This window comes from Sciurus carolinensis, chromosome 7 (assembly GCF_902686445.1).
Source record: "Sciurus carolinensis chromosome 7, mSciCar1.2, whole genome shotgun sequence".
NCBI lineage: Eukaryota > Metazoa > Chordata > Mammalia > Rodentia > Sciuridae > Sciurus > Sciurus carolinensis.
Window position 1 is genome coordinate 118,862,753 of NC_062219.1, and position 26,127 is coordinate 118,888,879.

General features: G+C 45.1%; 1 protein-coding gene across 3 annotated transcripts in view; it reads right to left on the reverse strand.

The window, feature by feature from the left end:
• Positions 1-18,535, reverse strand: part of Brpf3 (bromodomain and PHD finger containing 3) — a 33,838-nt gene extending 15,303 nt beyond the window's left edge. For 2 of the 3 annotated variants that reach the window (XR_007109469.1, XM_047558355.1), the window contains exons 1-8: positions 18,246-18,535; positions 13,567-15,040; positions 10,533-10,689; positions 8,125-8,256; positions 5,484-5,612; positions 4,846-5,158; positions 3,826-4,131; positions 1,810-2,316 (exon numbers count right to left, since the gene is read on the reverse strand). Coding sequence is in view for 2 of the 3 variants with exons in the window: in XM_047558355.1 (XP_047414311.1) it covers positions 1,810-2,316; positions 3,826-4,131; positions 4,846-5,158; positions 5,484-5,612; positions 8,125-8,256; positions 10,533-10,689; positions 13,567-15,014 (2,992 nt within the window). In the remaining variant the exon portion in view is untranslated. The remainder of the gene's footprint in view (positions 1-1,809; positions 2,317-3,825; positions 4,132-4,845; positions 5,159-5,483; positions 5,613-8,124; positions 8,257-10,532; positions 10,690-13,566; positions 15,041-18,245) is intronic. The other variant, XM_047558354.1, reaches the window with a different exon arrangement.
• Between the last annotated feature and the right edge of the window lie 7,592 nt (positions 18,536-26,127).

The window sequence follows — 26,127 nt, forward strand, 5'->3', positions numbered from 1 at the left end:
CAAGATGTCTGTACCCTGACCTTGCCTCTAATGTTAGGACCTCAATTGAAATCACTGAATCCAACTGTGCCTCAGGTGCCTCACTCGTAAAGGATCAACACCTGTGGTGAAATTCAACTAAGGTTATACACAAGTATTCCTGGGTGCCAGGCAGCTGGGGTCATGGTAGAGGAATGGATTCTCTCAGTATCCCCAGGCAGGAGGCTGCATCAGGTTGGATGGGGCTGATGTCCAGGTCTAGTTCCCAAGAGCAAGAGCTTTCATTTTTAGTGCACAATGTTCTCTGTGCAGTTTGGCAGAGCCAGATAGAGCCAAAAGATGACAATAACGGCTCTCGACTACTGCATATGGTAAGTAGTTTCTACAGCCTATTTCTAATCCTGAGTCCTAGTTCCATATTAGAAATAAGGAAACAGGCTTACAGTGGTTAGTTTTCCCAGGTTACATATCTGGTAAGAAGTTGGGATGTGAACTCAGGTATGCCTGACTCCGCTCTTGCCCCTATATACCAACGTTCTTCCCTAACCAGGGAAACTTAGGCCAGATAGGAAAAAAAAAAAAAGTAATGTTGAAGACAAAAATGTTAGATTGAAAGGGAGAAAAGCAAGTGCTAGTTACACATTTCAAAGCCACCACATAAAAGGACATGAAAGCAACACAAGGAACAAAAGCCAAGAGCAGCCCTTACCTGCCAGCTAGCTAGCCTTCCCTATCCAAGACTACACTACTCTGCCCGGCACTCAAGACCCTCCACATCTAGGCCCACCTTACTCACCTAGGCTCTAAGGCTCCCAGAAACCCCTCCTAACTGTCCCTCAGAAGACTGTCTTCCTCCTTGTTTCCACACGCCTGGGTCTAAGCCCTTCACCCCCAACTATTCCTTTCCATCCTCCCTCATCCCTTAGGGCCAGCTCAGGTACCACTGGACTGGGAAGCCTTCCCAACTCTTTCACCTCCTCCTCCAACAGCTCTGGGAGTTCCCCCTATCACCCAACGCTTAACCACACACTGTTGGGTTCTGTGATTTCTTTGTACCTCAGGAGACCACTTTGTTTCCCTACTGAACTGTAAATTCTTCCAGAGCTAGGACTGAGTGAACTAATTTTTTATCCCCACAGTGACCAGCTTGTTCTGGACATGACCTAGGCTGTGGGGCCTCATCCCCTCCCACCACCCCCTGCTACAGCCACACTGGTTCCCTTGCTGCTCCTCAGACATGCAGGCACATTTCCACTTCCAGAGTCAGTGTATGTTCTAGTTTCTTTTGGGAATATTATTCCTCTAGATAAACAGCTCCTGCCTCAGCTCCTTCAATCTTTACTCAAATGTCACTTCCTCAGTTCTCCCTGGCCATCCTTTAAAATACCATCCCAGCATTCCCTATTCCCCATCCCTGCTGGATTTTTCTTCAAAGTTTCTATCACGAGATAACTCGTTTTCTTTTGGTTAACTTCCCCTATAAAAGAGGAGATTTCTGTCTGTTTTGTTCATTGATTTTTCCCCCCAGTCCCTAAGATAGTGCCTGATGAACAAACTGAAATGCAGGCAGAAACTATATTAGCACATACAGGCCTGCATCACGGGCCAAAAAGAGCCTCAGACACAACTCGGCCCTCTGAAATGCCACTCAAAGCCTCTTTCCCTGGGTTGCTACTTATGTTAGGCCCAACTGTGAGCTATAGAGCCCTCCAAGATACTACTAGCATGCAGAGGCCTATAGGGAGATGGCCAATTAGGGAAGGTGCTGGTTGGCAAAGCAAAGCAGAAAAGCAGATGAGAAGCAGTGAGAGAAGTCGCAGGCAGGGTCACCTGTCTCCTCCTCCTGCCGTGGGGACCTCTCCCCTTCACTTTCACTACAGCTCCTGCTCCTTGGCCGCTTCCGGGAATGGTGCTCATCCTCAGTGCTGGCTGGAGAGGCAGGAGAGCCCACCATACCATGGTCCTCGCCATTCTCTGGGGCCCGGTCTGGGCTCCTCTGTAGCTTAGCTCCATTCTTGGCCTTCTTGAAGAGGACTGATGTGCGGCGACCCACGCCACTTAGAGGGATACCAGCAGGAGTGTCAGGAGCCATGACAGACAATCTGTTGATGCCATTGTCACTGAGCAAGTGATGTAAGGGCTCACTCCCTAGCTGCAGAGATGATTTTTCCAAGAGCTCATCTTCTTCCACCTTTTTGGGCTTTGGGAATCGGCTTGGAGGTTTACTATCATTGATGGGTTTCAGAGTCGGGGGGTCTGGGGGAGATTCTTGCTCAGACAAGGAAGGTGCAGGCCCAGTAGGCTCCAGGGTTGGTGGGGGAGGCAGTTTGGAGTCATCTGTTAGAGAAAAAGGGAACCTGCTTGAACATTTTAGAATGAGTCTGGCCCTACAAGCCAGATACTGACACTGATAACCAGGAACCAAAGTCATGGGGCTGGCAAGTATAGGAAGTTTCTTAAAAATTCCAATGCCTAGGTCCAACTAAAACCAAATCTCTAAAAATAGGGTATTTATTTTTAAAAGCTTAACAGGTGAGTCTAATGAAGTGAGGGTTGCAAACTGTCACTCTATACCTGAGAAAGCCACCTGCATAGTTAAAACTTAGGTTAAGTCTCAGCCTGGCAGATCAGAGGTCTAAAATTCTCACTGGTCTTCAAGTGTTTTCTATTTGTTATTGATTTTGTTTCAAGTTAGATCAAGTAGAGCAGGCAGAAAGAATAAGTTTACAGCGGAAAACAGAACAAGTAAGTTAAATCAGTGGTTCCCAAACATGTCTGCTCACCTACCACCTTGAATCTTTAAAAAATTGAGAATTCCAAGTCACAACCCAGACCTCCTGAAAGTGAGGCTGGGGATTTGTTTTTGTTTTTTTAAACCCTCTAGGTGATGCTGTGGCAGCTGGTATATGGGGCATGACACTGCCCTGCTAGAGACCATGAGTGGAATATAGGTGGCATGCACATGCCACATGGGGAGTTGGTTTAAGAGTCACATTGACATTGAACCCTCTAATGCCAAACGTGACCTATCAGTCACCTTCCTATTCTCTGCCAACTTATAATAAAAAGGGTCACTCACTCCAATTTGGGCCCTTATTTATTGGAGATACTTCCCAATCTTTTGGACTGTGTGGGTAAAAGGCCCTCCCAAGACCTAGGCTCAGGGCAGGTATAAGGGAGACAATTCTGTCCTCAGCTAAGGGGAAAGATGGGAAGAAGCTTAGCTTATAAAGCTCCTGAGTTTCTCAAAATCACTTCCCCAGCTGCCTTTTACAGTCAGGTGCCTCTGCTTGGGAGGGGCCGGCAAACTTGACTAGCTGGGGTCAGAATCATGAGGAAGCTCAAGAGCCCAAGTCACATGTAGGGTCTCTCCTGCCCTGCTATCTCCTCATACTCTGACCCAACCTGCTCTAAGAACCTCTCTTCATGGTGGGAGAAGGTAAGCTGACATTTAACTGGAATGTACAATATGGCCATTTCAGGTGGACATTCTGTGATGCTTCTCAATTGGTTAGTCAACAGCTACTGCTCCAGCACCTGAAACTCCTGAACCTCCCCCAAATCAAGCAACTAACCATCCACATCAAGGGCCCCTAGGAGCACAGTCCCATATAATAGCCAACATCTACTATGACAGATAAATTCTGGTCTCTACAGGTTATTCAATATTTTGAATATCATCATTTGATATGGAAGGGTGATCCTTTTGTGGGCTTTTGTTTGCTCAGGGGGTCAGACCTAAACTCGAGGAAGGATATTTCCGAGAAATTTCAGCTTAGCCCTTGGGAGTCCCATCCCTCCCACCCTGACACACCCACGCCCTGCCTGCCTGTGACTCACTCTCACCTCTGTCCCCATCGTCTTCTGGCTCCTCCTGCAGGGCCTGCTCCAACACAGCTGCATCTTCCTGGGGCCCTGCTGGTAGGTCCCCATTGGACATTGTCTTGTTCAATGATGGTGGCTGTGGTGGTGGTGGTGGCTGCGCCAGCTTCTGCCGAAGGGCATTGATCTCCCGGCGTAGTAGACGGACACGGCGGGTACGGGCCCCACTGGACCGCATGGCATTCACCAGATCCAGTTTCTCCAGCAGCTCCTTCAGCTGCACCTCTGGGGACAAATGGGCCCGGTTCTCTGGGATGAGGATGTTGTCCACTGCCAGGGAGAAGGGAGGACAGAAGGGGCTAAAGGACCTGCCCAGCCCAGAACAAGGGAATGGGGCTGAATCCTTCGGATGTGAAATGCGCTCCTGGAATGCCTGGGTCAGTGGCTTCCAGCAATGTCACTGCCTTTGCCCTGCAACATCACTGACCAAAGGCAGACACGGGGATGAGGCCAGAATGTGGGAAACATCTGCAAGAAGCAGTTCACAGTCATGATATGGGCACTGTGGAGCAGGCACGAGGCAGCTTAGCAATGCCCTGGCCTGAGTGACTGGCTGTTGCCATCAAGTAGCAGAGAGCAGGGGGTAGGTGATGTGTGAGGCTCAGAGGCAATTCTGTTTTTCTGGTCCTCCACCTGCACTCTTCTGAACAAGCCAGACACACATCAGCATGTACTGCTCCATTCCATGCTCCAGTGCCACACAGAGGGGATCCAGGAGAGGAAGACTCCTGTGAAGCTTTAACTTCTCAAACAGATAGCAACACCTGATTCCCTTTTTCTACCACTCAAAAAGTGCACTGGTTACACTTTACCCTGGAACTATTCAATCCACAAGCAGGTATACCCCATTCAGTACCTACCCCCAACTTTGATACTGGAGCCTACACTATACCCCGCAAGGTCCACCCTGACCCCTGGCTCTCTGGGCTCTGACCCTGTGCCTCTTCCTGGTGCCTTTTCGCCCCACCCATCCAGGCTTCTCACCGTCTTCCCAGGAGAAGCGGTAAAAATCTTCCAATTTGGGTGATTCAGGCAGGTGGGTACCCCTCTCGGGGTCATAGCCAATGTTCTCTGCCTGCCGCCGGGCATGGCGCAGGATGGCCCCTCCCAGGTCCCGCAGGCGGACAGCTGCTCGGTGGAAAATTGTGTCTTTAGCATTATACTTCATGCAGTTGGTAACTATAAGGTTAAAGTCCTCCTCAAACTCCTCCAAGGTGCGGTACAGGTGGGACTCCAGCTTCCGCCTCATAGTAGAAAAATCCATTGGCTTGGATATGAATTCCAGGTAATCTGGAACCTAAACATATAAAACCTGTACAATTACAACAACCATTTACTAGCCAAACAGGCGCACCCTTCACCGGCACTCTTGGCCTCCCCACGTTCTGGTTTGGTCATGCCAGGTTCCTTCAAAGCCTCAGAGGCCTGGCCCACCCTGACTTAATACTGACCCCTCACCATGCCGCTCACCATGGGCAAGTTTACTGGTTTTGCCAGATATCACACTCACCCAGAGTTCTGTACCCACTTTGGCGCAGCTCCTCCCAACCCACCCCTAGCCTAGTTAGACCCTATTTCCAGGTCAGGAGGGGTTTGTTGCTCAGGATGTGGCAGGAACTTGCCTCACTCAGGTTGACGGGTTCGGCAAAGATGTGTGCGGGGTCCTTCTCCTGCAGCAAGTCCAGTGTTGTCCTCAGCAGCACATTGAATGGCATCAGCTCCAACTCCATGGCAGCTTGCTGGACCTTGACCTGTATGGGAGGTGGGAGCACTCAGAACATTCCCTGCAAAGAGGCAATGGAACTTTTTCTTGACAACTTAACTGTCATCAATAATCTATAAAATTTTCACAGAATATTAAGCTGCCCAGTATATGAGGAGCTATCACCCCAATCCTCTGCCTAGGAATAATGACACCAACAGTGGTATGGTTTGAAGGGGTCTCCCAAAAGTTCACATGCTGGAACTTTAATTTCCAGAGTAGGAATGTGGCAGATGTGGGGCTTGACTGGAGGTAATTTACATACAGGCTCCACCCTCATGCATGGATTAAGGCCAAGCTCCTGAGGGTTCTCACAGGAGTGGGTTAGTTTCTGAGGGAATGACTGTGTTATAAAGGTGAGTTCTCCCATATGTGCTCTCTTTTTACTTTTCCACCAAGAGATATGCAGTACAACAGCCCTCACCAGAATTTCCCAGCTTCCAAAATCATGAGCTTGATTGTGTGTGTGTGTGTGTACGGGCACACACAACACACATATATGTATTTATATATTTGGTACCATATTTTGAGACAGGATGTCATTAAGTTGTTGAGGCTGGCCTCAAATTTGCAATCCTCCTGCCTCAGCCTCCTAAGCTGCTGGTATTACAGGTGGGCATCACTATGCCTGCTGAACTTTTCATTATAAATTATCTAGTCAGTATATTCAGCAAATGAACTTAAACAGTAACCATTTTGTAAATTTCTTATGTATCATGCACCACACCAAAACAACAGTAACAATAATTATTATAATTCCAATAGTTTAAGTTTATACTTTTATAATCCATACCAGGCCATGCACTAAGCATTTTATAAAATATAAGTAAGTATATGAAAGGTTAGATATTTTACAAACAAGAAGCTGAAGCAGAGACTATCTGGTCCAAGGTCACATAGCTAATAAGGGGTAGAGTTAAGATTCAGTACAAGTCAGTCTGCTTCATGACCATTCTGCCCCTTTGCTTCTCTACTGGTATTACCTCAATTAATCACCATATAACTCTGAAAGAGAAATTATGATCCCCATTTTACAAATATGGAACCTGAGGTTTGGAGAGAATGTGATGGAGTCACTAGTCTAAGGTCATCTGACTAAAGAATGGCACAGATGACATTTGAAAACAGGTCTGACTTAGTCCAAGAAGTCCAAATGTGCCTTGGACCAGAATTTTTTACCTGATCCCATCAGACCTGGCATGTCTGGGTTAGACTGGGGTGACCAGGGCCTCCAGGCTCAACTCTCAAGTAGCAAACAACTTCACATATTTAGAGTGATGTTCTGTACAAATTTTACTGCTATGTGCTACCCTAATGTGAAATGGTTGGGAAGCCCACCTCTTGGCCTCATCGAAACAAGTCTGACTACTTTACCAGAGCTTGGGTCACCTCTCCCTCTCATTTCTCTGAACATGAGGCAGGAAGAGAAGTACAGCTGTGGAACCAAGCCTGGAATGGCACTTACAGTTTGAACTCATGGAGAAGATCCTGAGATATCCTTCCTGGTCACCCATGCTAACTTTGGTAAGAGCTGCCCAGAAGCATAAGTGGGAACTCAGACTAATGCCCTGCTAGAAAGAGCTGAACAGCAACATAAGGGTTTAGAGAAAGAGAGTAAGAAACATTTTTAACCCAGGCCTCTGAAGCATGTGAGTAACAGCTGCTATTCCTGGACTACAGAGAATAGTTTTGGCTTGTCATCCATTCAATTAATAGTATTTGCTTTCTGCTATGTGCAGAGCACTACAATAGATACTTGGGCAAGGAAAAGCATATCAATAACAACAACTGCTGACATGTCTATAGCCCTTACTAGGTCAGGCACTGTTCTATGCTACTTTTTACATATACAAAGTCATCTAATACTCACCTTATGAGTTAGGCTCTATTATTACCCCCTATCACAGATAAAGAAATGAAGGCATTAAGAGATTAAGTACCTTGCTTAATGTTACACAGGTAGTAATTAGCAGAGCCAGGATTTAAACCCAACCTAGTATCACAGCCCATGTTCCTAAACCCCTGTGCTACAATATCACCTACCTCATCATGCTCAGGAGAGTAGAATTTCCGAGAATTGAAGTTGGAAAATTTAAATGATTCAAGGCCATAGTGTTTAGGGCCAAGTGAGACCCCTCAGCAATCCCAAGCCAAGGGTTCTTAGTCAGTGATGCCCATTAGAATGGCCTGAGAAGATCTTCAAAATATTCAAGCCACGCTTCTGCCTGACACAGCCTGAATCAGAGACTCTAGGTATAGGCTCAGGCACAGGACATTAAACTTATGCTTGAGGTCACAAAGAGTTGAACCCCCAAACACAGAAGTCATCAGTAGCTCCACACCCAATATAGAGTAGGTAGAGCTTGGAGCCCATATAGTTGGGCAGGAAAGGGAGAAAGAAACCTGGCACCAGGTACAGGCTCCTGGGTCTCCCAGTACCACACTAAGATTGGGAGAAAGGACCTTGAACAAGAGTCCCATGGCTGGGGGTTCCTCCTTACCTGCTCCCGCTTGAGTTTCTCTCTCTTCCGAATCAGCTCAACCAGCAGCCGCGCCCGCTCCAAGTCATGCCGCAGTTTCTGCCAGTACTTCAGCTCTTCTTTGACTGCACTTGTCTTTTCGTCCTGTTCTCGCTGTAGGAAACAAGAGGAGGCGCTGGGGGCTTCCTTCCTGCCCACAGTCCTCTCCCTATTCAAGCGTCACAGGCTTCAGGAGATGGCCGAAACTCCCCAGACAGGGCCTCTGAGAGCCTCTACTGCACCCCTCTTGGCCCTGTGCCTTCCTCTTCCCTGGCCTTATAACAAGTTTCTCCATTATCAGCACAATAAACACTACTGGAGAGGGCTCTGGGACTGCTTCTTCTTGCTCCCCAGGGATACCCAGGATCAGTTATGGCCCTCAGGGCTGGAAAGAATTTCAGAAGAAAACTAATAGACACCTCAGGGTGGAAAGAATCTCACCCTACAGCTTCGACTTGGCTAGAATACAAAGTCAAGTGGCTTGAACAAAAAAATAAATAAATAAATAAACAACTGTCAATTCTGCCCTAGAAGAGGTAATAGTTGTTGGGGAAAGGAAAAGACCCAGAGATTAAAACAAAAGCACACTGCAACATAAAGACAATAAAAACTGATAATGTAAACTGAATATAAAATGCTGACAGGACAGAAAGTAGAGAAAGGTTCTGGGTAGGTGGGGGTTAGATAGGGAAAGACTTCCTTGGGGGTATCTAGCAAGAGCTTCACATACAGTGGTAGACACTGAAGGCTAAGCAGTAAGGAAGGTCTATTCTGGAATTGACGGGACCAGAGGGACGGAAATGTAGGGGTAGAATTAGTGATTTTGTGTTTAGTTGAGTAAAATAGGGTGGTCAGAGTTGAGTAGCTGGAGAACCATAAAAGTCACAGGATCCAGGATCCAGAGGACAAGAAGCCTCAAATGCCAGAAAGAAGAACCTGGATTTGGCCTGCCTGGAGAGGGAGGGTATATTCTGGAAAAAGAAGTGATAGGATGGAAAAATAGTATATATGATCCTACCACTTATAGCACAAAGAAGTAGAGGCTGGAGACCACCTAGAAAACTACTGCTGAGACTAAGGGGGTGTGGTAGGCAAGGTAGTGTAAAATGAAGACAAAGGGCTGATAAATTCCCCAAAATAGCTTAGAAGATGATTAATTCTGACCCATTATGGTGTAAAAGTCAAAAGGAACTCTAAGGTGGGGAACTATTGATAAGAGGTCAGGAGGGAGAAGGGTACCATGGCAAAAATGGGAAAATAAGTTTACTAAAAGGAAGATAATTCATTCAGATTCCAGATTCTCAGTTACATGTAACTACTTCCACATGGAAGCATCCCAAAGGGACTAGGACAGAAAAAAGGAACGAGAATAAGGCAAAAAATCTGGAGATACTGACACATAGTTATTTTCAATTATTTTTACTTGGACATGGTCTCCAAGTAAATGAGCAGGCAGCAGAGAAAATATTACCATTAAAGAATGAAATGTGGGATCAGCAAAAGATACAATCAGAGGGGTGGAAGAGGTGGGAACTGACATCACAGAAAGATGTCACCCACCAAAGACACGAAGACCCACCAAAAAAAAAAAAAAATGTGTGCTGATGGTCAGTATGGTGGGAATCTAAGGAAAAACTTGCTTGGAGGGGGTCGCTGACATTGTAGGATAGGCTTCAAGGGAGCAAATGGTCCAGAAGGCTCAAGGGGACCAGATCCAAGCTTGTACTTCAGGAACTTAGTTACAAAAGGTAAATGTGAGATCAAACAGAGTGCACCAGTCGCAGAAAGGTTTATTTCTTTTCTGAAACAGCAGTGTGGGATGATTTAAAGGCAGAAGTAAAGAAACAGGTAGAGAGAAAATGGAAGATGTAAATACTGGAAGGGAAATTAGGACCGAAAACCCCCAAAATATGTAGCAACAATAGTTGTTAATGGCGATAGGCCACCACAATTAGATGAACTGTGCACTACAACTAAGATCATAAATTTTTTTATTTACTATGACACATTTTTTGGTGGATGGCAGTATACTATCTTGAGAAAAGGGTGCCTTTTTCTAATTCACACAATGCAGCCACCCTGGCTCCTCTTCCTTTCTGCCCTATCTGGAGGGTTTTCCCCACTAGAGGGGAGGTTGAACTGGCCCTACACTCTCCCCTAGAATGTGCTCCTAAGTCAAGCCTCTACCATCCAGAAAGGGCTGCTGTTAGGTCTGAAGATCTCAGTAGCGCTGGAGGTTATTTCAGAACACACCACCCAGCAGGGTGATCTCCTGCAGGCAAAGGCTCCACAGAGGACTCAGGGACAGGTACCAGCCCCACCCCTACCATCATCACTTCTCCTTCACTCTCAGCCTCCCTCACCCAGCCTCCAGTCATCACTGCACCTACCTGCTCAGCGTTTCTTTGGGACTGCAAGTGCGAGTGCAGGCGCCGGATGAGGGGGACACCATTCCGTGCCTGCCGCTTCAACAGCCAGTAGTTGTGAAGCCGCTGCATGAATTGGTTTTTCCTCTGAAAGGAGAGACCACTACAGATCTTGTTCAACCTTGAGTAGAGGCACAGAGAAGTGAAAGATAGGGTCAGACGGCAGCCCAGATTATAGCCCATGCATCCTATCCAGACCCCAGGTCATTTCTGAGAGGAAGACAGAATAAAGTAGCCAAATGCCTCACCTCAGAGAAAGCCTTGAAAAGAATAGCAAAGTTTAGCAGCTCAGATTCAGCAAGAGGTACTTTACTTGCTTTTCCACCTCCTGTGTTGCAGCCTTGGTCCTCCAAAAGAACCCATTTCCTGTGATCCTGGACTCCTTCATTCCAGGTATTAGCTGAGAAACAGGCCTGTGCACCAATACCCCCCACCCTCCTATTAATAAAGGCAGCAAAAGAAACAGGAACTTAAATAAGCTATGGGCAATGTGGCCACTATCACTACCTCCTGTGGCTGAGGATCCCACTAGACCAGGGGCTAGCTCACAATCAAGCAGGAAGGAAAAACCAGTGGGAATACATCAGGTTACTGCTTTCTGAGCAGTAACCAAATCCAACCCCTTAAGAGTTGTTTGACCTCTGATTTTCATTTTAAAAAATCTCAACAGCCTAAAAATGTCTAATTTTGAGCCAAATGGAAAAAAAAAAAAAAGAATCTAAAGGTGTAAGACGGAGGATCTGAAAACCTAAGAACTACCCAAAAGAGAAGTCTTAAGGTCAGGGTTAAAGCCAGTAACACCTGGAGTAAGGCAGGAAAGGGGTAGGAAAGAAACCAATAAGAACCTAAAATTTCTTATCTTAATGCCCATACTGTAAGAGTAACATTATTCACATGTCACAAAAAATGGAAAAGGAGCTTAGAAATAGCAATTAAATAAATGGTCAATGCAATTAATGCAGTTAAGAAGATGGTGGATCTGGGTGAGATTTGAATCTATGATCTCTCTGCTCTATTCTACTATGGTGTATTCCCAAATTGTTTATCCACAGGGTAAGCCAGGTCTCAGTGCTCCTGTGTTACTTCCTCTGCTTTGGTCTTCACCCCACTCCACTAAAAAAAGGATAACTGGCTAATCAAGAAGGTGGAACCTTAGAAGGATGGGCTTGTTGGGCAGGACACTGCTTACCTAGGCCTTGTTCATCTCCATAGTCGGACATCCCTGCCCCAAAGCCAAGCTTACAAAATCAAGGCCTACACCTTTCCCCAAAGGACAGATCCCCACCAATGCCCATGCCAAGCACACCTGCCCAGATGCAGGCAGCCCCCTCCCTCTACAACCTTTTGGCCATGGAGGGCCCCAACAGCATTTGTGCAGGTAGGGAAAAGAATAATAATAATAAAATAGCAGCAGCAGCAGTAACCACCATTTATTGAGCACTTACTATTTGCCAGGCACTGTGCTAAGTGCTTTACTCATATTACCTCATTTACTTCTCACAATTCTAAGTGATAGGTTCACTTATAAATAAATTAACTAAGACTTAGAGTCATTAAGCAACATGTCAAGTCACCAAAGTACTAAGTGACAGATGGTCTGTCTGGTTCATAGTGTAGCTGGTGCCTGGGAGAGGCTCCAGAAGAGCAGACAAGGCACCCAAAAAATCTAGCCCCAGGGCATAGTCACCCTACAGACAGGGACTAAGCATACATCTACTTATCTCAGCAAAGAAGTAGCCTAGAAAAGTTCTATGCCTAGAATACATTCAGAATCACTAAGATTCTAACTTGGGGCACAGGTTGCAACAGGAGCATCCCTGCCTTGAGCATACTTTCATATCTTCTTCCCTGTCTGTCAAGTCTGGTTAGGCAAATCTGCCTAACCAGAAATCTGAATAGGTGTTCCCCTCATACAACTCATTTCCCACTATCTTCTGTCCTTTCTCCCTAATCTCCTTGAAGTGACAGCAGGAACATAGCCTAGAGGCATCATGAGCTCCAGCTTGCAGTCCAAGATCTGTCACTTTTCACCTGGTTCCATTCCTTAGAACAGGATGTGGCATGTAGTAAGTGCTCAATAAATATCTCATTGAACGAATAAAGGCATAAACAACTTTACCTCCTGTGGTCGTGGTTTCTTCATCTGGGGGTGTGGGAGAAGGTGCAAGGACTACATTAGATGAACAATCTCCAACATTCCTTCCTGCTCTAATCCTATATACCTGCTAATGAATCACCCTTGAGTTGAGCCCCTGCTGTAAAATCCCTTCTCTTGCTTCTCTACCAAACTCCCATCCAACAGCTTCAGCAACCTAACCGAGATTTTAAAACAGGTACAATGATCTCTCTACAGAAGCAATGGAGGCCCAGGAGTTTTAATTATACAGCTGAATTTCCCCCTAAATCTAAAGATTCTGAAGAGGAGGAATAAAATGTTCTTCCCATACTGCCACCCCTCATACAAAGTCCCTGTTACACCCAGGACAGTGTGTTGGACAGCAGATGTGTCAACCCCTTAGCACAGTGGTTCCAAATTAGGAATATTTCTATTCACCCAAGGATATTTAGAAACTTGGGTGAGAAACATTTGAGGTTATCATAAAGATCAGGCAATGGGAAGGGATGAAACTGGCATTTACAAAGAGCAGGGATACTAAACATCTAGAAATGTAAGAAACAGTTCTAACAATGAAGAATTATCCTGTCCAAAATACCAATTAGTGCTGAAAAATAGTAACTTAGATATCCTGTTACCTGAGTTTCTAAGCAACTCAAGTGTTTTGCTTTACTCTGAACCAAAGGAAACAAATTACTCTGAGGGTACAATCAAAACCACAAAACAAACCGGGTGAGCCAGAATCCAAAGGAAAAGTTTAAATTTGGGGCATAGAAGAGAAATGACATCCACCAGCCATATTTGGGGAAGGCCTGGCCCAAAGCCAAGACCAAACCAAGAAGAAACCATTAATCCTTAAAGAGCCCATCTGGGCAGGCTCACCTGTAAGAGGGTATCTGTGGGACAGTGACCATGGGGACAGTGGTGGGTGTGTCTCGGCCCGCTTCCTCTGGTTCTTTCTTGATCTTTTGCTTCAAACTCATCTTGTTCTTCTTGGGCACTCCCTTCAGGGGGCCACCCACCCCACCTTGGCCTTCCTGCTCCTCCTCCTCCACTTCTTCTTCTTCTTCCTCCTCCCCACCACCCTCCTTCAGCCCATCCTCATCCCCAGCCTCACTGAGGCTCCTAGGGGAGTCACCCTTCCTCCTGGTAGTGGCAGAACCTGGTGGTGAGTGGGCCTCACAGTAGGCGGTCTTGCGCACGGTGAAGATGGTGCCATTGAGGCTAGTTTCTCTCATAGGCTCAATCTTCATGAAGAGCCCAGCCCGCTGTGCACATGTCACATGAAAGGCTGTGTAGCAGTTCACTTTATGGCACTGGATAGCTGCACCCAGCCCCTTCTGCTTGCAGATATAGCAGGTTAGTTTCCATCGGGCAGGTGGGATGTTGTCAATGCCCTCAATAGGCTCCAGGAAGACGGTATTAGCAAAGCAGACTTCTGGGATCCAGATGGCACACACTACGTGGGCCCAGTGCCCATCGCTGGTCTGTTTGAAGGCACCACCCTTGTTGGGGCAGAGGACACAATCCACAGGCCGAGAGGGAGACTGCAGGCAGCAGCGACATAACCACTGGCCCTCGGGGATATAGGGCACACCATAGCACTCTTGGTGTACAGCCAGGTTGCAAATGTCACAGAAGAGAATGACGTTGCTATTATGGCATTCATCGTCCAGGCATACACAGCAGAAGGCATCTTCGTCAATAAGTGACTGCTGGGCCCCACTGCTGCGACTCTCCAAGTATGACTCCTTCTCAAGCCGGTCTACCAGCAGCTCGAAGGTGTCTGCTGACACCAAACTGTGCCCATCTACTCGCCGCTTCTCATTCACCATGTCCAGCCACGCAAGGTCCTCCTCATCCATGTCATACTCTACCTCTGCATCCAGGTCTTCAGGTGGCTTCTCAATGTAGCGGTAATAGGCAGCAGGCAGTGGCGGTGCTTCTGGCTGGCTGCCTGGATCCACCACACGGAAGCTGGGCTGTGGGAGGTGGAAGGAAGTTCCAGATGCATGCTTAGAGCAGGATTCCTTCTTTTTGCCCTTGGATGAGGTTTTCTTGGACTTGCCAGGGAACTGAGGCTGCTCACTATTTTCTTTGTTACTATTGCATTCAGTGATATCCTGAGCAGTCAGTTCATCCTCAGTGATGATCTTAAGAGGGTCATAGATGCTGATACGATGGAGGCGCCCATCAATGTCCACCTCAACAATACGCTGGGCCTGAGCATATGTTAAAGTCTCCCGGGTGGGTGAGCACTTGAGACTATAGGGAGATGGGGAACGCCGGCCCTCGGCATTCTGCCGCGACTTCCGGCGAGGCTTCCTCATGGCACCTAGGAACCAAGGAGACTGACCTAAGGAGAGAAGACCAGGAGACTGTGAGCTGGGTATTCATGCACACCTGCCTCTACTCACCCTTCCATCTGATCAAGCAGTCACTGAGAGGACTGGCTGTTCAGTCTGTCCCTGAAGCATTCAGATGGCTTCACCATCAAGTCTTTCAACAAACATCATTTCTTAGTAAGACCTTCTCATTACTCTATATAAAACTGCAAATACCTTTTCTCCACCAGCTATGGACCTTTTATCATGCTTTATTTTCCCCTGTAACACACACCATCTTCTACCATGCTATGTAATTTACCTATATATAATGTTTATTGTTTGCTTCCTTCTGCTAGAATGTAAGTTCCAAAGGGTTGAGAATTTATGCCTGTCTTCACTGCTGTATCCCCAGTGCCTGGAGTGATGCCCACCTCCTAAGTAATTCTTCAATCAGTATTAGGTGAATGTATTCGGTAAATGAAAGGAGCAATCAAACACTCGTGATCCCTGTCTTCAAGGTGCTATGTCTAAAGTAAAGGGAAAGAAAACAGATCCTTACAATGTGACACATGGAAAGAGCTTATGTTCAAATGGTGTACATAAGGTGGTAGGACAGCTAACTAAAAAAAGAGATGGTAGTTAAGACTTCAGAAAAGATAAGACAGGATGCCATAGGGTATACAATGATAGTCCCAGCTACTTGGGAGCCTTGGTGGGAGGATCACTTGAGCCCGAGTTTTGAGGTCAGCCTGGACAACAATGCAAGATCCTGTCTCAAAGAAAACAAAGTCAGAAAAGAATTCACTTTTGAGTTCTGTACCTGAACACTAGGCCCCATTAGAGGATTGAAAACTCAGGTCTAGAGCCCTCTCCCAATCCATCTTACCATGATGGAAGTCCTATCTCTTTCCCTCTCTTTTTTTTAGTTGTATCTGGGATTGAACCCAGGGCCCCACACATTGTTAGACAAGCACCCTACATCTGAGGTACATCCCCAGACCTCTTAAATTTTATTTTGAGACAGGATCTAAGTTGCCCAGGGTGGCCTTGAACTTGTGATCTCCCTGCCTCAGTCTCCTAAGTAGCTGAGATTAACGAGCATGTACCACCACACCCAGCTCCAGAAGCCCTATCTCTTGGCCCCATTCAGGGTAAAGGCATCTACAATGTCTATCACATGTGGTCTAAGGCTTCAAACTACAGTATGCAGGGCATTTCCTGCAAAAGGAAGCATCCAGGATAACTGGTTAATACATTTCCAAGCAGAGATCCTGCGAGTTCTGGAAGCAGCACCAAAAGATTTCTACCATTGTAAGTGGACTGTCTGGGTTTCTCAATGGACCCAAGACCAAGGTGACTGGGGCAGTTGTCTGAGGTAATTCTTAATACTTTGTTACCTCAAAAGTCCCTCTCTCCCATAATACTTACATCTAATCTACCCTTGTGCAGCACACAGAAAGCCCTAAAGTTTTCCACATTATTCTCTGGAAGGAAGGAACTATGAGAAGCTCATAAGGAACAGTTATCAAAAGCCATCACTACTAGGAAGACTCTGGGGCACAGATTTGGAAAGGTATGAACAGAGAAAGGCTTTCAAAGAGAAAAAAACAACTTCATCACCTTGGTCGCAGCACCAACCATCTTTACAAAGTGGATGGTGATACTTTAACATACTTTTATTAATTACAAAGCCCTTTTCCTTTTGGTATTGCTCACAACTACCTTGGGTGACATACACATACTATTTTTTCCATCTTATGGATGAAGAAATAGCAGCCCAGAAAGGTGTCACTCAAAGCCAGTCAGGTAATCTAGATTGCTCTGGAGCAATCTAGGTTCAAATCTTGGCCCTATGTGACTTAGAGAGTCTTCTAATCCCTCTGTGCCTCCATACTTCATCAGTAAATGAGGGTAATAAAATCTACCTCTTCAGGAAGGCTGTTCGTTAATAAGGTATTATCAGCATCCTTATTTAAAAAGGGCTTCTAATCCCAAAGTGACTGAAACAAACAAACAACTTGCCTGAGGAACAGTACCAGGCAGGCAGGCACAGACCCCATTTGGAGCTAAAGGAAACAGAATCATCACAGCAATTCTGACGAGGTTCCAGATACCCCTGGCCACTAGATTCTTTACAAATACCCAGTTCCCAGAGGCAGCCCAGGCCAACAGATGTGCTTCATTATCCACCCCTCCAAAAGCAGGGGAGCCCCTAGGAGAGATGAGAACCTCTTCCTCAACACCAGTTTTCAGCAGCTCAGAGCCCTCCCTTCAGGAAAGCCCTGAACAGCTTCCCACCTGCCGCCTCCTCCGCAGCTCAGGAATCTCTCAACTAACCAGCGAGTATCTATACAGACCTCTTCGGTCCTACCCGAGCCTCTAGACGCCGGGGAGCAAACCCTACATGAGGAAGGGCTGCAGCTGAGGAAAGCGAAATGAGCTTCGCCCACAAGGCGCTGACAGTCGAGTTTTTTGGCGGGAGTTTTCAACTTACACAGCTCTTTCCACATACAAATCTACAAAATACCACAACACCCCCCCAGAGATGTTCTCAGCACCCCCTGAGCCCCGACTCGCCCACCCCGCCCAGATCCCCAAAGAACGAGGAGTTTCTGCAATTAGACGGAATCTCCTGCACTCCGCACAAGATACTCAAGAGATGAGGGAAGACCCCAGTCGAGGCTACTGCCCCTTTAAGGGGGCGCCTCTTTCAGAAGAATCTTGACCCCCTCCGAGAAGGATAAAGGAGGGAAATACATCTCCTCCCTAAAGGGGAGAGGGCGAGGGCATCAGAGACAGACTGACGCGGAGTCAGACCCTCAGAGAAAGCGAGCGCCAGCGAACGAGCGGGGCAGAGTCGAGCGCCTATTGGCCGCCTGACCTGCCCGTCAAGGAGAACTGGAGGGCCAGGGGACGCACTGGGGGCGGAATTCTCCTCTGGCCTGGCCAATTGGAAAGCGTGGCGGAGGCGGGGCTTGGCAGCTTGGCTTCTAGGGCCGGGGGGAGACAAGATGGCGGGTGCGGGAGGGGGTCCTTGCTTTTCAGCTCCCCCACTCGCCCGCCTTCTCCTTCTCCGCCGCCGCCCTCGCTCCAAGGGAGAGCTTTCGCGCCGCCCCCGCCCCGATCGGGAAGCCTCCCGCTTCCCCGGTTTCCACCCCCCGCGAAGTCCCTGGTCCCCGTAGGCCCTGCTGCTCCCGCCCCCGCTCTGTCCGGCCCCGCTGCCGCCCCCATTACCTCAGCCGCCGGCCCGGCCCCACCGTTCGGGGCCCCTGGGCGCGGGCGGGACGGCTGCCGAGCAGGTCGGCGCGGCCCTGGGAGCGGAGCGCGGCCTCCTCCCGCGCCGGCCTCCGCGGCCTCCGCCGTGCCCCCTCCCGGCGCGCGCTGGGGCCCCGGCCCGGCCGCCGCCACCGCCGCCGCTCCCGGGGGAGGAGGGGGAATGGAGTCGCCGCCGCCGCCGCCGCCGCTGCCGCCACGGAGCCCGGCCGAGGGGAGGGAGGGATCAGCCCCCAGGCAGGATCCGCCCCTCCGGCCTCCCCCCGCCACCTCCACCCCTTCCCTCGCTCCCTCCCTGGCTCCGCGGGCTCTCCCGCTGAACAGGAGCGAGAGCGCGAAAGAGGGGGGAAACGGGAAAAAATCCCCCCGCCCGTGCCCGGCGCGGCTGCGGCCGGGGCGGCGCGGAGAGGAGCGCGGAGCCGCCGCCGCCGCCACGGGGCACCGTCCCCAGCTCGGCCTCACGGTGGCGGTGCGGACGCGGCGGGGGCACCGAACAGAAACCGGGTCTGCGCCCGCCGCGGCCCCGACTCACCCCAGCCCTGCCCGTGGCGGGGTGAGCCCGACAAGGGAGCTGGAGACGTTCGGGTCTAGTTGGAAAAGACTGGGCTGCCTAACTCTTTTGGGTCGTCTCCTCCCCCCATTTCTGCGGGGGAGGTGGCCAGGGTTTGGGGTAACAAACCCCCTCCCCGAACTGGAGGGCGCTACAAAGGTTAAGCGAGGGCAATTATTGAGCTCAAACCGGTATGTAGTTTATTGGGGTGCAGGTGCCTGTATTACTCCCAGAAAGTCGCCCCCTCCCCCAGGTCCTGAGGACAAAGGTCTAGCGATGTCCATCCCCTCCCCCAGTGAGGACAGCCAGGGAAGACCCGCGTCTGTCGTGTACAGGTGAGCGACTTGTTCCACACAAGACATCCTTTTTAAGAAACAGATCTGACTTTTCGTTATGTGCCATCCTTTCCCTTCTGTATTTAAAAAGAGTAAACATAAAAGTTTGACAGTCTACTTAAGGACCTCTGGTAACGGGTTTGTCACTGTAGGCATGGGAAACGCTTTCTCCTTAAACCTGAGTTGGCTAAGAATGGGTTAATTTAGTGCACTAGGGGTTTTCTAAAAGATGCTTGACAAATGGCAACTTCAAACTCAGATGTAATCAAACTGGCTTTTGTTTTGATATATAAAAAATAAAGTTAAAAGGGCTTCTTTGCCACCTCCTTTTGCATATAAATTGGAAAGCTTACCTTCACATGACTGAAGTCTTAAGCACCAATATTTAATGATGTTTATAAAGGATATATGGATAAGCTGCCTTCAAATGCGAAGATGAATGACATATTTTGAAAGCATCTCCTCTGCCCGAACTGATGCAGCTTTTGAGATTGCACTATTTCTTGCTCGGTTCTGATGATCCAGGACAGGGGTTCTGGAGTCGGAAGGATAAAGGAAAAGTCTTAGGATCCAAGTCTTCCAAATGTTTAAATTGAATGTACTACTGTTTTTCAAAGTATACATATTTATTATTCTAAGAATTTAAACATAAATCGTTTTAAGTTTAAATGTTTGATTAAAGCAAGGAAGTTAATTTGCATTACAAAGGTTTTCTGAGTAGATGGTAGCATCTTCTGGCACAGAGTAGTGCAAAAAATACTTCTGTTAACCAATTTTTAAGAGGAAGGAGTGGCTTGTGGTGCTAAGCAAGGGCAGGGCAATGTTTTGAAAGCTGTGAAGATGAAATAGTATGAATTACTGTCAAGTGTTTTAAAGCTAGGGGGAATAATCATTTGGAAGGAAGGTGTGGAAAAACGATGATTAATTGTGGAAGGGAAGCCCCAGAGGCAAGAGAATATTGCAATTACTTTTAGTTAAGGAAAAAAAAAAAATTCTGAAGACCAACAGGAACAAAAATACTGAATTTCATTTTGTGATCTTTTAAAATATGAAATACAGTAACCATTTACACATATGAATAGTAACATTTCTTGAAGAAAGTTCTCAAAATTTATTTAGCACAATTCCCATTTGTGTGATTGGGAGCTGTCTTTTTCCACTAAAATGAATGAATAAATACCCTGAGAAACTGCTATAGTTTCCACTTGTTATAAAATAATGATTTAAATGTTGTTGAAAATGTGTTGTCTACCTAATGAGTGTATTCTCTGGGTTTTTGTGTACAGCACTTTTATGTTAAGACCTTATTCAACCTAAATGTTTCTATTCCAGTTTCAGCTTCTACTTTTTTAGTGGTAATACTGCAATTGTCTTCATTTTCATTTTTGACGTTTGGAATTGGTTGCTGTTAGTGTAACTACACACATAACCAGTTCACTGTGATGTAATCTTAAATGTAACATGGAACAATTATATCATTAAAAACAAATTTGGAACATGTATCAGAAATCCCAGAGGCACTAAATGTAATTCGCTTTAATCTTTAGCTGTTTTAAACAGTTTAAATTCACCAGCCCCTGGCCTTTCTATTAAGCCATACAACCATTAAGTTCAATCAACAGGAGCATGAGCCTTTGATTCCAAATAGTTGTTAAAAAAAAAAAAAAAAAAAAAAAATCCTTCATCTTTAAGTAGAAACTAACTTGTTTGGACTAGGAGAATGTTTTACATTTCGGTCTAAAAAAGGAAACAAATACAAAAAAGTCTCCGTTTCACACGTGTACTTGGTATGTTTTTAATGCTTCACTATTATTAGCTTACCAGGGCAGGAACCCTCTGAAGGCTCAGATGATATACCCACTGGATTCATAAAATACATATGATAAGAATAAACAGGCCTTGACTGATAGTTAAATTATTTTTAATAGAATGTTCCTTCCTTAGACATTTGGCTAAAAGAATCTGAAACCGCAGTTGGGAGGAATGTTGGAGGTTGGAATCATTGCGATATTTTTATGCAGTAATGCAAATGATTTCAGAATATAGTTTGCTTAGAAAAGGGAAAAAGTTTAACTAGAATAACAACAGGTCTTGAATAGAATACCACACCCTCTAGATTTAAGTCCATTCAATTATTCCTGAAACACATTTTTGACTACCTACTGAGTGTCCAACACTATACAAGTTTCTTTAGAAAATAATAACAAAATCTGAACCTAGAAAAGGGATGAGTGATCATATGGAGAGACAGAATATTTTTTCTTTGCCTTGAGTAGTGTGCAATCAAGAGGCAAGCCAGAAATAACTAGAAAACATGCAGAAGAAATTAGATAAGGCATCGAACAGTGTTAGCCACCATTATTCAAAGAAGGCTTCTTTAAGGATGGGAAGCTTCTTTTGCTAGGTACTAATAGGAATGGATGTGAACTGGTGAACAGTGTGAAATGACATTATTAGGTTGGTGACAGGGCAGTTCAGGCAAAAGGACAATACTCAGGGAATAATAAGGAAATTATCCTAGCTGGTCTGCAAGAGCAGGTGTTAAAAAAGAAAAGGGCTTGGTGGCACACGCCTGCAATCCATTGGCTCGGGAACCTCAGGCAGGAGGATTGAGACTTCAAACCAGCCTCAGCAAAAGTGAGGGCCTAAGCAACTCTGTGAGACCCTGTCTCTAAATAAAATACAAAATAGGGTTGGGGATGTGGCTCAGTGGTCAAGTGCCCCTGAGTTCAGTCCCTGCTACCCCCCCCCCAAAAAAGAAAAAAGAAAGGTTGAGCCTGTAGTCCCAGCTACTCGAGGCAAAGGTAGGAGGATCACTTGAACCCAGGAGTATAAGACCAGTTTGGGCAAATAATGTGATCCCATCTCAACAGAAAAAAAAGGAAGGAAAAATTGGATTGGGTATGAGATATGACTAGGGTATAGGGATAAAAGGAAACTTCTGTGCAAGGTACTTACTCTTTTTATCAAAAATCTTTGTGGCACTAGTTTGATAAAGGAAATCTATTGTCACACACAACCATAAAGTCCAGAGGTGCATTTAGCTTTAGGCAAGGTCAAATCAAGATACTCAAATTATAGCATCAGGATGCTCCCTTACAGTCTGTCAGTCATCCTGACCCAGTATCTGTGGTCAGAAAGACATACTACCCTGGTGAAGTCTGATCATGTGTCCACTTCTAGAACCGGAAACATGGGCAAGAACTGATTCTCTAAAGAGACCTTGGACACACGTACAAAATAGATCCAATGTGCACACCGTATTTCACTTACAACTTATTAACTCTATGAAACAAGTATTATTATCCCCCATTATATATAGGATAAACTAGATCCAGGAGATCAGATAACCAGAAAGAATTCACTAAAGGTAACAAGGCATTATGAAGATAAAAAGGTATTAACTAGAATGATGAATGAGGTGGTAGGAAAAGGAAGAGATGAATCAGAAGATAATCAATCAACAACTTGATGACTACTGAACAAAGAGAAGATCAAAGATGCATCTAAGTTCTAACTTCAGAAGTTTTTTATAATGCTGGTAGAATCATTGCAAATTAAGAGGTGGTAAAGTGTTGGTAACTCAAGAGCTCCTGCTGGGGACAGGCAGAAATGATGAGATCAGCCAAAGTTCTCTGGAGCCTCTTCTGATCACTCTAAAATACGTATCCATGCAATAATTATTTATGAGTTGCTGGTTGGATTCTATTTTATGCTTATAAAGGCCATGACCTGTGAGGGCAAATCACAAGAATAAAGCAAATGGAGCATGCCTCAGAGAGGTGCAAACTAAGTTGGAGTTTGAAGGCCAGAGCAGGGTCACCTGGAGAAGAGGGAATCCTCCATCTTCATCCGAGCCAACTGAGCTCTATCTTAAAGCTTAGGTAGAGTGTCAGCTTAAAAGATGATTATGGTCTGATGTTCTGACTGAGCCACTGGCATGAGCAAAGAGAAATATGTGTCCAAGAACAAAATGTCAACAAAAATTGAGTTTCAAAGATCTAATTGACTTTTGTTAGCAATTTAGGAACTGGCAGCATCCATTCTACAAAATAGAAAGGAGCTCCAATGATCTAGACAGCAGGTGAGTTTTATAGGCAAGAAAAAAAGCTGAGTTAAAGCGGGAACAATGAATAGTGAACTGGTCATGTCCAGATTACTTTCCTTATAGAGATGTAAACAAAATCTGGTTGGCTTAATGGGATTCGGCTGTCATCCCCTGATTGTTCCAAAGGTCACATCTTTCACGTAAACCATTTAGGTTTTGGTTTGGCGATATGGAAACTTAGCATGAGTGATTCCATTTGGTGTCTGCTGTCTTCTCCTTAACAGGGGGAACACCATAAAATTGATGGGGCAAACAGTGGGATGCCCTGGTGGGTGAGAAACGGGAGAGGCGAAAGAGAAGGCTAAAAAGGGATCAAGGGAGAGCATGGAGACGGTTGGGGAGGGAAATAGACCTAAGGGGGTGAAAGTCTTAGTGATTTTTGAAAGAGGAAAAATTCTTTAATAAATCCATGCTTTAAGATGTAGGCATGCAAGAGTAAGGTTCAGTGTGGTTTAAATTATCCATCCAGTGTAGCTTGCACGCTCCTCCTTGGACTTGAATCTAGCTAGAACTTCTGACCATGACCTCAGTGGAATGCTAAACTGAAAGCTTGAAAGCAAATAGAATGTGGCAAGTATAAAACATTCAACCTGATTTAGTGCCTTATTTCAACCTTTAATTAACATTTCTATTAAATTCTTAGATTTTAACTGTGAATGAAGCCAAGACACCAAAAAATATAACTTATTTCCATATTTTAACAAAAGAATCAACCCTGTAAGTGCTATCTTCTTGATGTAATTTTACCAAAAGAGAGAAAATACACAAAAATAATAGCACCTACCAAACCTGCATTTTAATGAGGTCCCCTTAGGTGATTTATATGCATATTAAAATTGAGAAACCAGACTAGAGGATATTAGAGATTTCTAGGATTAAAGTGTTTTAAGATCCTTAAGGGTAACATTAAAGGATTAGTATTAGCCATTGGTTAGTCAAGAATAGGTAACAAAATGTATGATTCCATTTATTTATATGAAATTCTTGAAAATGCAGACTGTAATGACAAACAGCAGATTGTTGGTTGCCTAGAAGGGAAGAGGAGCATCAGTTATAAAGAGGCTTGAGGGACCTTTTGGAAGTGGTAGAAACATTCTGTGAGTTGATTGTGTTGGTGGAGAAACAGGTACACGCACATGTCAAAAATCAAACTACAGAATAGCTTTCATTTTATTTTACATAGGTTTTTGCCAAAATTCAGTTGATAAAGAATCCAGTTGCAATTTTTAAAATAATAATTAAAAGAATGAAAAAATGAGGATGCAACTCAACAAACGAGTAGAGGAGAAAAGAATCATTGAAAATTTTAAGAAACAAAACACAAGGAAACAAAAAGGAATATAATATTGAACAAATGAAAAATGATGGCAGATTTCAACCCAATATTTAACTACTTTTATATATCATGGAAAGAATGGGACATTTCTGGATAAGTTATATGATAAAGGATTAAAATATATAGTTTGAGCACATGTATTCATCTCTACTCCATCCCCAACTTCATTAATATGTTAGTAAAGGATTTTTAAAATTCACAAAATGAAGTGAATGATGGAAAGAAAAAACAGCATTTGAGCCAATGCCAGCACCATGTCCTTGAACTTCCAGAACTGTGAACCAAAGTAAACTTTTCTTTATAAAGTTATACACCCTGATATATTTCATTATAGTAATGAAAAGACTGAAAAAAAAACCCCAACTTATTTGGGGGTCATAGAAATGTTTTATGTTGTGGGCATAGGAGAAAAAAGCTGAATGTTTTTTTCCTGTATCAAACACTCCTTTATTAACGTGAGGAATTAGTTCTCTAATAGTAAGCCAATTTTGCAACCCTAGAATCAGCCTGACTTCATCATAATTTATTGGCTTTTTTCTTATATGTCTTAGTGGAATTGTATGGCTAGTATTTTAACATTTTTGCATATAGACTGTCAGATGAGATTGGCTATAATTTGCCTGATGAATCAAATTTTATTGCTCTCATAGAAATAAGTTGGGAATATGTTTTTCTGGAAAAGTTAGTATAAGATTGGAACAAACTCTCTTGAAAAGTTAGTAGGACATACACTGTCTTTGTATGTCCTTTTCTGCTGCTGTAACAAAATAACCGAACTGGGTAATTATAAACAACAGAAATGCATTTTCTCACAGTTCCAGAGCTAGGAAGTACAAATCAAGGCACTGGCCAGTTTGGTGTCTGGTAAGGGTCCAGGCCCTGTTTCAGGATGGAACTTGGTTCGTTCCCATAACCCTCTTAAGCCCTGGCAACCACTAATCTGTTCTCTATTTCTAGTTTTATTCTATCAAGAATGTTATATAGGGCTGGGGAGATAGCTCAGCTGGTAGAGTGCTTGCCTCGCAAGTACAAAGTACAAGGCCCTGAGTTCCATCCCCAGTACCGCAAAAAAAAAAAAAAAAAAAAAAAAGAATGTTATATAAATGGAATCATACATTATATAATCTTTTTAGATTGACTTTTCCCATTCAGCGTAATTCTCCAGAGAGTCATATAGATTATCATCTTTATCAATAATTTGTTAATTATTTCTGCTAAGTAATAGTCCACAATAGGATGTACCACAGTTTGCTTAATCATTCACTTATTGAAGGACACCTAAGTTGTTTCCGGTTTGAGACTTTCATGGATAAAGTTGCTATGAATATTTGTGTAAGGTTATTATGTGAACATAGTCTTTATTTCTCTGAGATAGATGCCCTGGAGTACAATTGCTGAATCATATGATACCTGTAAGGTTTTTTTTTCTTTTAAGAAATTGCCAATCAACTGGGCGTGGTAGTGCACACCTATAATCCCAGCTATTTGAGATGCTGAGGCAGGAGGATCAAGTT